At 32.2% G+C, this 11,148-nt stretch overlaps 1 protein-coding gene across 1 annotated transcript; it reads right to left on the bottom strand.

The window, feature by feature from the left end:
* Positions 8,060-8,734, bottom strand: LOC110266779 (protein FAR1-RELATED SEQUENCE 5-like). The gene has a single exon (XM_021111791.1). It carries the CDS (start codon positions 8,732-8,734, stop codon positions 8,060-8,062), a length of 675 nt encoding a protein of 224 aa, XP_020967450.1.

The raw sequence follows: 11,148 nt of genomic DNA, 5'->3' as shown, positions 1-11,148 counted from the left end.
AATTGCGGAACAACGGTAGATACTTCGTCTGAGCATATGCATCGACTTATCCGCAGATAGGGTCGAATCCAGCAAACAAAATGGAATAAATCAAGCTGCTTCTATTTAACCTCAAACGTGCATTTAGCCATTAACTTGTTAGCTACAAAACTTCTATTTTATTTACAGTTGCCATTTTCATACATAACCACAACAAAATACTAACTTGAACACTACAAAATGGACAGTTAAGATTACATTTTGACATCATCTATGTATATATCTTGAGACAAATTAAACCAACTTTTCGATCACCACCATGACTACAATTTAAAATGATGTACAACTTTGAAAAATGAAAAACAAAGAGAGTTTATATGTACTGTATCAAATAACCCTCTAAAATCAGCATTAATCCATGTAATGATTAAAATCTTATACCATGTTAGATCACCATACAATGCTTCTGCAAATTGTGCCTAGCTATGATGTCGTTGAAACTGCCATAATATAAAGCAATTCATTATTGATCACTATCTCTGTATATTTTCTTTGATCGTAAGAAATTATGTAAGATAAATTATGCCTACAATCATATAAGAAATTATGACTTTAGTAGTAAATATATTATAGAGCGAAAATGTTAAATTGATGAGTGAAAAAAAATAATGTATATTTTTTTAAGAAATCATGTATATTTTCTTCATATCCTAATTTGCCTTCTTATCTTACATAAAATTTGAGAGTGAAAAGAAAACAAATAAACAAATAAGCAATAAAGATAGAGCACAATCTAAAAACAAATCCAAATCAAGCATTGGGCAAAGATCAACAATAGTGAAGGATAACAATATCATACTCACACATGACCTCAATCCAAAAATCATAAAAACATATTTACATCAAAATAAATAAGTTTGCAACAAAAACTTAATTCCACAAAAGACAGTAAAATTTGAAATAAAAAATTTCCAACTTAGTGGGTAGAAGGAAAGGATATACGGTATAGTTAAAACACCATGTTTTATTTTCAAGCTTACTGGGCCAAGCAAAAGCAATTAGAATTCTAAAAGTTGCATTTCACAAAATCTATTTCTCCTTTATTTGTAGTAAAAAAGCCAAATAAAAATCTTTAGTTTAGAAGGGATGATTTTATTTTGAATCAATACAGTTATTATGAACTCATATAATGATTCTTCTCCATACAAATAAAAGCATACTGCATAAGTGCATAGGAAAGAACCTATCTCCTTAGCACCTTGAGTACTTATTGTTAAGAGTTCATATATATATACACACTAAATCAATGAGATTTTTTTTTCCTCAAATATTCATTTGCCAAGAAAAAGTAGTGATTCTACTAACCACTAAGCTATTGTGAGTCTAATCCAATGCACAATGTTCCTTTGTGACATCAATAACAACGTAAATAATGAGGAATAACCTTGGAATGTGGAAAGCACAAAAACAATGTAAATAATATAATCTAATGAGGGATATCCTTGGAATTTGGGAAGAACAAAAACAACATAAATAATGCATCCATTAACAAAAAATGTAAAGACTTTCCTCTAGCATAATTGAGATGATTTCCGATGTTACCATTTTCTAAATAAACAATAGATTATTCTCATGTTAACAAAAAATTGGAAGAGATCATGTATATTTTGATCCATAACTTATTGTTTTTCATCTCTACTACTCATCGGAAACATATTTGGAGCCCATGCCGTGTCTTCTTTGTTCTTTGCCATACGCTTTCTTAACTGCAGCACTTAAACCATGGAATGCTCAAAATAAAGCCTTCCCAATCCACTTAAACCATGAAAAAAACTAAAAGTAAAAAGGGGTAGTACAAAATTGTTAAAAAATGGCTAAAAAGCTTTCACTTACCAGTATACGTTTTCTCCAGAACTTGCAATTCACAGTCTTCATTTTGCACTTCATCTTGTTTTCACCCTCCACTGGCTTCTCCTTCCTCTTATATTTTTTGAACCAACACTCTCCATACCCCAAAGATAAAAGCTTCCAATTGCACAAAATACTCGAAGCTAGAAACAAAGAACCACAGAAATCTCCTAAAATGAAAAAAAGTACAAAAAACTACAAATGATGTTGCAGTTTATTCCCTCAGCCAAAGAGTAGTAAAGATGGATCGAGGATGAATCACAGCATATAAATGATCTAATATATGATTTAATTAATCACGAAATCAACACATTGAACAGGAAGTGATCAAATCAATTACTGATATTGAAGAGTTGAAATGGATATGTGGATGGGACGTGATAGGTGTCGTCGAACTTGTAGTATATATTCCTGTCTCCTCTTCCCTACTCTCTCGATCTAGACTCCTTATCTGTCACCGCCACCTCCGTCGCCACCCTCTTCTCCTTCTTCCGTCGTATTTCCATTCTTCACCCTCATGTATTCTTCTTCTCTGTAACATTCTGTTTTTCTTTCTTTCTTCCCCTATCATTCTGTCTTTCTCTCTCCCTCACACCGTGAACCATATACCTCTTCTTTGAATTTGAATTTTAGCAAAAAGCCTACCCAATGCTTTTCTTATTCACGGTCTCACCCTCACGGAACTTTGGTTTTTTACCTTTTTTTTTAATTCTGTTTTGCCCTGCCACATGTCGCTCGATAAAAGCAAACACTTGTCAAACAACCAACCTACTACTACTCTCCTATTATATATTTTCTTATTCACGATCTCACCCTCACGAAAATTTGGTTTTTTACCTTTTTTTTTAATTTTGTTTTGTCCTGCAATGTGTCGCTCAATAAAAGCAAACACTTGTCAAACAACCAACCTACTACTACTCTCCTATTATATATTAATAGAAATAGATAGATTGCATGAAGATGAGTGATTTTTTTAATTATTTTTCTATGTTATTATACAATGCTATGAGAGAAAATTTAATATGTCAGAATACTACAAAACGGCACCGCATTGTTATTTGTGTTTAAAAATTTTTAATAAATTAAAATAAAAATGGCCACACCGATTTGTAATAAAATAAGGTGAGTTCTACCCAACCCCCTCTAAATCAACATGTAAATTACCGCCCGTGACGTGGCACATTTTAATTGGATGTTTAGTTTTAGTTTGAGTTAATTTAACTTAACAAGAGTTAATATCTTAACTAAAGTAGGACAACTTTGTAATTAAATATTTTTATAAGAGGGGTAAAAATATAATTTCTGTAAACATTAAAAAGTAAAGTTATATTTCTTAGAAGCTCAATGCCCCTTTGCCACATTCCTCTCTGAAATTGAAAGAAAAAATAACTCAACCTGTACCCACCCATTGACCCAGCCCCGCCGCCCGCAGCCCGTAGCCAGCAGCCACGCCAACCACCGCAGCCATCTCAACCCCACAGCTCCGTCGCATGTACAGGCATCGCGTGTGGAAGGTCGGCGCCGTCGCAGGAGCTTGAAGTCCTCTCCTCTGTTCGAGAGCGCTCTCTTTGTGTTCACCGTGCCTCCGTCACCGTCACCGTAACCGTCACTGTCAAGAACTTCTTCGTGCTTCCCTCGCCACCTGACATCTCGGTTCGTTTTGTCTTCATCCGTTAGCCGGAACCTTCCCTCGCCGCTGACATCTCTGTTCGCTTTGTTCATGCTTCAGGTAGGTCTTCTCCTTTTCTCCATTTTGAAAGAGTGATCCTTCTTGGTATTTAATGAACATTTCGCTTTTCATTTATATGGCAGTGTGTCCCTTGGATTTGAGAAATTTTCATTTCAAACTTTCTTTGGTTCGACAATTTTCAGATCACTCTGTAAAATTTTGCTGAAGTCACTATCATGGCATTACTTCAATGTTCAACTGCATTTACTCATAATTTTCTTCAATTATAGCAATTTGAATGCAATAGAAACGGTAATCTAGAGGTAGAACAAGAGGTTTCTACCCTTTTTGATATGTGTTTTGGAGTTATAAGTAAATACAAACTCTTAATTAAATAAATTCAGTTCCACTTTGATATGATGCCCAAATTTTCTTCCACTTATAAGTAAATACAAACTCTTAAATTTCTTCCACTTTTACTCATGTTTAAATTCTGTTAAGGAGCAAGGAAGCTCAAATGAAATCAAGTGCAATAAAAATCACCACTGGCTATATAGAAAAATAATTGCTGATGCAGTTGAAGCTTTGGTCGGAGCATTTATAGTTGACAGTGGCTTTAAAGCTGCAATTGTATTTCTTACGTGGCTTGGCATACAAGTTGGTTTTGAAGCCTCAAAATTGATTAATGTTTGCCGAGGAAGTGTTGGATATAGTCCTTTCTCTGCTGATGTATAAACATTCTTTCCCTCGAAGATAAGTTGGGATATCACTTCATCCATAAGGATCTGCTTCTTCAGCCATTTGTGCATCCTTCTAACAATAAGCATGGAGGAGGTTGCTACCAAGCAAGGCTCCTTTACTATTGACCCCAATGTCTCAGTTATGATAGGAACTATTTCTGTACTCTATAAATCTGAGAACTCCGATAAGACACTGATTATTTATCTGTTGTAACTTGACATTTCTTTTTTGCAGCGACTGGAGTTTTCTGGAGATGCTGTGCTAGATTTTTTGATTACTTCATACCTGTACTCGGCTTATCCCAAGCTAAAGCGTGGTCAATTGACGGATTTGAGATCGTTGTCTGTTAACAATAAGTCATTCGCCTGTGTTGCTGTGGATCGCAGTTTTAATAAATTTCTTTTATGTGATTCTAGCAACCTTTATTAGGCAGTAAAAAAGTATGTGGACTATATTAGAAGACCTTTATCAAGTAATGTCAATGAAGGGCCATAATGTCCAAAGGTACTAAGATCCATTTACATTTACTAATATGCGTTATATTTCTTTTGCCATTACTGATCTGATGAGACTTCTAAAGTACTATACTTGAAACTTACTTTTGGAAATTTTTTCGGTCTACAGAGGTTAGCTATTATTTTTCAAATTCTTTTTGGGGTATCTTGAATTTGAGTGACTTTATGAGCAATAATAGATTGAAAGTACCACAACCTTTCATAATTCAATTTCCAAATTCCTTTTGTGATTACCTGTTGTAAACTTGTAATATGTTTTTCTTTACTGCGATATTGAATCCAATACGGTTTTATATGTGTTCTGTATTTATTTCTAGCGATATGGTTCAATCTCTCTAAATAAATTGGTCATTTTTCTTCTCAATTGATTTTGTCCCTTTGATTTATTTCATTATTGTTTCTTTGATGTATAGTTTAATTCCAGTGAGTTCAGCGTATAAGTGAACACTTTTATTGGTGAGTATTTATCATAGTTAATTGCCATTAATTGAAAAATTGATTTTTATTACTATGATGTTGTTATGTCTTGTTGGTATAGGTAATGAAAGATGGGAAGATTACTCAATGTGGAAAGTATGCTAATCTGCTTAACAATGGAACTGATTTTATGGAACTTGTTGGTGCACATAAACAAGCTTTGTCTACACTTGATTAAATAGATGAAGGAATAATATCCAATGAAATAAGTACCTTGGAACGAGATTCAGATTTTCCTATTTCTCATGGTGGAGAAAAAGAAGAGGAAAAGAAAGATGAGCAAAATGATAAAACTGGTAACAAAGGTGATGAGGCAAAAGGCCAACTTGTTCAAGCAGAAGAAAGAGAGAGTGGTAGAGTTGGATTTTTAGTGTATTGGCAATATATCACTATGGAATATGGAGGTGCTCTTGTTCCTTTCATTATGTTGGCTCATACTCTCTTCCAAGTTCTCCAAATTGGAAGCAACTATTGGATGGCTTGGGCAACACCAATCTCACAAGATGTTGAGCCACTTGTTTCTGGAACAATTCTTATAGCAGGCTATATTGCTTTGGCTATAGGGAGTTCCTTCTGTATTCTTGCAAGGACAACACTAGTTGCTAATATATATTTGTGTACGAATACATATATAGTTTAACTCTATTCTACCTTAGTAGTTGATTTTGGTGTATAGCTCAAATGGAATAACTTGGCTATACTCACCTAGAAGTCACGAGTTTAAATTTCACTTCTAATTTGGACACAAAAAAAAGACATTGTTTTTCTATTTACCAACTTTTTTGGGTTGATTGTATTAAAAATAAATCTGATAATAAGCATCATCAACATGAAGATGTGGTTATGTGTATAAACAAGTTTAAAATTATTTAAGGCAAATTAAAGTATAAAATATAAATAGTTAAGAAAGTGAAAGATTTGGAGATTTATTTAAAAGAAAAGGTAAAGGAAGCTGTTGTTAGCATACTCATACAAACGGCCAAGGCTGGAGAAGACAATAAGAGCGACTTCAGCATCACAAAGCACCGACAGTTCATATTAGAATTATCTTTATAATTTTTTATTTTAACTAAATTTAAATTTTTACATTTTTAGATTTAATTTAAAAAATTTGTGTTAATGTCAGAATATTTTTAAGAAATAATATTATAGCTTAGTAAATCTATTAAAGACAGGTCGGTTATGGCACGTCAATGTGAGCCAATTTGGTTATAAATAGAAGATACGAGTTAGCGTTCGTAGTTAAAATTTGGTGGTTAAACTCCATGGTAATTACTTACTACAGTACATGGGGACACATCAAATGAACTAAAATTAAGATCAAGTTCTGTTATTGATAGAATAAGTCAAAATGCAATTTCAAAATTTAATAGTAAATGAGTAATATGACATAATCTTCCTAGTTCAATAATTGTCAATTCAATCAATGAATGCGAACTATACAAAATTATCAATCATCCCAAATTCTGAATCATTTTCAATCTGCCATTCCAGTTTCAGGGGCCACAACAGGAGACTCTGCTGGTCTGGAACTCAACTCGGACTCTTCGTTACTTGTAGATGCACAAACCGGGATATCGGGACCAGGACTTGATGTTTTCACTTGATCAGTAAAATCCGATTTAGATGCTGAGGTTGGTGCTGTTCCACCACCAATGTTCCTATATTTTTCCATCTTCTGCTGATTTTTCAGACTATCATTGCGCTGATCACAAACCAAACATCACCTTCCGTTACAAAAGCATAAAAATAACATAGTTTATAAATCCAAAACACAATATGCCGAATCAGCATACAACAAATATCTAGACATAGTTATAGTATGAGATACCTTAGTGAGGATGTCAAAATGGCTACTGATATTCTTTTCTGTATCATCGTCTACCGGCTCCTTTGGGATTCTACCAAGAAGATTAGGACAACTTTTGTTGTAGTGCCCTGTCACACCGCAGTTTGAGCACCTTCTTTGTTGCTTAAATTTTGAGTTTTTCTTGGGGGCTTCCTTACTCTTCACCACCAATGGGTCAGCAACGTAGTCATCGTCTAAGTTACCGTTGCGTGGATTTTTACCTCGCTTTTGAAGTTTTGTAATTGTGTTGACAACAACATTCATTGCTTCAACAAAATCACTTGAGTTCTTACATGCAACATCCATCAACCTAGAACACTCAGCACCTAACACACCCAAACGACACTTTAGTACCTTATCAGAATCACTTGGATCATCGACGTTTGACTTCATGAAGTCACTCTTGGCATTCTTTGTCCAATGCTTTCACACTAAGCATTCTGGAATAACTTCAATGTGTTGGCGCTTTAGGCAGGCGAATATGTGCATGCAGGGAATCCCTCTATTTTTGAACCACAGACACTCGCAACAAAGCATCCCCCTAACTCTGTCAAACTCAACCACATGATCAATCTCTGGCACTCCAAAAATGTTACACTTGAAGTATAGTTTTTCACCATCCTGAATTACTAACTATGTATTCATTGCACAAGCACCCTCAATTTCCTTCCTGACCTCCCAGAATATGTTACGAGTGAAAGTCTTTGCAGCAAAATCTTCAAGTATCGGCAAAGAAGTCACAAGTACTGGATCGGTATATTTACTATTGAACTCTGTGACTCTTTCATTGTTCCTGTAATGGCTAACCATGGTCTCCATGTTATTGATGAATTCAAGAAGGGTATCTTTCTTTCTCACATATGCTTTTATTAGAGAGTTAATCCCTTCACACTGGGATGTTGTCCTGATTCGCCCAAAAAATTAGTCCCTCAAATATGCAAGAGCCCATAGATTCCTCAACTCATAGGTTTGGACGACCCAAGAGTTGCTTGATAAGTTATACCTGGCCACCATGTCTTCCCACATGACCTGAAACTCTGCAACACTCATATTGGCATAAATCAATTTCTTGAAGTCATTTAGAAATCCACTGTTCTTAACCTTCTCGCATGCATTCCTATGTAAGTGCCATGCACATAGTCGATGTGTTGCATAAGGAAAGACCTGTTTAATTGCTTCTCTCATTAAAAGATCTCCATCGGTGACAACTGCCGTAGGGTGTTTACTCCCCATTGCTTCCAAAAAAGTTTCCAAGAGCCACTTGTATGAACCAATATCCTCATTAACAAGAAGACCACAACCAAATATGACGGTCTGCCCATGATGATTGCTACCAGAAAATATCACAAGTGGTTTATTGTAGACATTCCTATTGTAAGTCGAATCAAATGTCAAGACATCCCCAAAGCACTCATAATCAATACGGCTAGTCCCATCATCCCAGAACAAATTTTCCAATCGATTCTCATTACTTAATGTGCACTTGCCAAAGAAATAAGAATCATTCCCAGCTTTACCTCTCAGGTAGCTTATTGCAGCATTTGCATCACCACCCTTCACCTTTTCCTTCTTATGTTGAGTAATGAGGTTGTACATAAACCTTGTCACGAAAAAATTAATTAAAAAGAGAGACGTTACGAACCTCTTTGAACTGCTCCTAGTTGCACGACCAGTCATGGTGTCACGTTATTCGTAATGTGAGTGCTAAAAAAGGTGAATAACAGAGAAAAATAAAACAAGTTAATAAAAAGGCTGAATAGTACTGACCACTCTAACAGTTATTTATAACGTTTTCCATACTCATTTGAAATTTTAAAATATAATACTCTCTAAACAATAGGAGGTTTAAGTTAATTTTTTTTTATCAATTTTAAATTTATTTGACCACACATGCAAAATTTGTTACAAGTATTTTTCGGTGGCCTTTAACAATATTCAAATTTAAGTTACTTTTACCTATCAAATTTTAATTTAAATTTTAAATATAATTCAATATTTTAATTTATTAAAAAATCTCATCCTTTTTATTTATCCTAAAAATAAAAAATTAAAATACCTTGAATAAAAATAAAAATACAAAATTTTGAATCCCAAAATATAAAATGATTAAAAAATAAAAAAAATTACTTAAATATAATTTTTTAATGCACTCCATGAACTTAGATGAGTAAATATTATATGTGAAATAGATCATGATATATTGACACGCAAATTATTGTGTGATATTGTTTAAAAGAAAAAGTAATAAACCTATCTCATTAATAACAATATTGGAACTTAAATTTAAATACTAATTGATATTATATATTGTGTAGGTATCTAGAGTTACTTAGAAGAGTACGTTTATAATTTAAAGAGAGAAAGTATTGTTTGTAAATTTATTTTTTTTTAAATTATCCTCGTTGAAATATAATACTTTCATTCCTTAAAAACATATTCGAATAAGAAAAATCTGTAACATTAATGTACATCCAACAAAAAATATTTTAACGAGGTTACTATGAAAAAATGGGTAGGAAATTTTTAATTTAATGTAATTGACAAAAGAATTTTTTTAATAATAAACCTATGTTTAAGAGTAATATTAAAACTTGAATTTAGACATCAATTATCATAATATATGATGTAAGTATCAAGAGTATATTAAAATAGTATGATAATAATTTAAAGAGAATCATTATTCTTTGTATATTTAATTAAAATTGTTTAGATTATTTTGTAAGTAGAGCTGTTTTTAAATCTTAGGTTGAAACTGAACAGTTTTTTTTAAATTTCTTTTATGGTTGAATGTGAAGCAGTTATATATTTTTCTCGTAAGTTAATGCAGAATTTTACAGAACGGGAGTACATGCATATAGTTTTAGATTATAAAAATAAAGGTAAAATAGGAAAAGAGAATTGGATACTACATCCTTCGTATTCCCATTATATTTTTAATAGATTATAGATAATTTAAAGAGAAAAATATTTTTTTTGTAAGATTTAATTAAAAAAATTACTTTGTTTAAATCATTTTGCAAGTAGAGCTAGTTTTATAATCTTACGTTGAGACTTAGCAGTTTTTTAAATCTCTTTGATGGTTGAAAGTGAAGCAGTTATATATTTTTCTCCTGAGTTAATGTAAAATTGACAAAAGGTAAGTACGAGTATCTAGTTTTAGATTATAAAAATAGGGGTAAAATAGGAAGAGAGAATTACCAAATTCTCCGTATTCCCATTATATATTGTTATAGATAAAAAAAACGTAATTCTAAAAAAAATCATGTTACTTTTTAGGATTTATTTTTTTATTGTGTTTTCATAAAGTTTGTACAAAATTCACCGTTGACTTAAGTTTTTTTATTTACGTAAAATTTGTTTATATACTTTTAAAAAAATTCAATTTTTTTAAGATTTAAATCCATTACTTTATCTGTTTCAGCATTTGTTGAAAAAGAAAAATTAAATTAAATTAGATATATATAAAATGAGTCGAAAAAAATGATATACATAAAATGAAATTTAAAATATAAAATTTCAAATAATGTAAAAAAGTCCAAACCATATTTTTACAGATTAAATATTACATATGTTGTTTCAAGAATAGATGAGTATGGGAAGATTATGCCATTTGAGCTATTACTCATTGGCTGAATAATAATAATACTAATTATTACTATTAACTTATGGTGTTTTTTAATAAAAAATGGTATATGAAACAATATAGCTAAGTAAATTAGTGCACCGAATACAGAGTAGTGATATATTAAAGGTAGATAATTTGGCTCATGATCATCGTTAAACAGAAAGGAATCTCTAACAACAACAACAATACCATTTAAATTTTAAACTAAAAAAATTTAAAAATTCGGTAAAAAAGTAAATTCGATTTAATATCTTTAAACTTTAAATGCATTAATTTTTTTTGTTTTAAACGGTACAGAAACAACAAATATCTCTTTCAACCTAAATCGTTATAGTCTCCAGCGGTTTACACACGTGTCTCTATGCACATAAATCGCTAGTGCAAG

Source organism: Arachis ipaensis, chromosome B09, assembly GCF_000816755.2.
Source record: "Arachis ipaensis cultivar K30076 chromosome B09, Araip1.1, whole genome shotgun sequence".
NCBI classification, from domain to species: domain Eukaryota; kingdom Viridiplantae; phylum Streptophyta; class Magnoliopsida; order Fabales; family Fabaceae; genus Arachis; species Arachis ipaensis.
The sequence above is the reverse complement of the archived record's forward strand: the minus strand, read 5'-3'. Positions and strand labels throughout refer to the sequence as shown.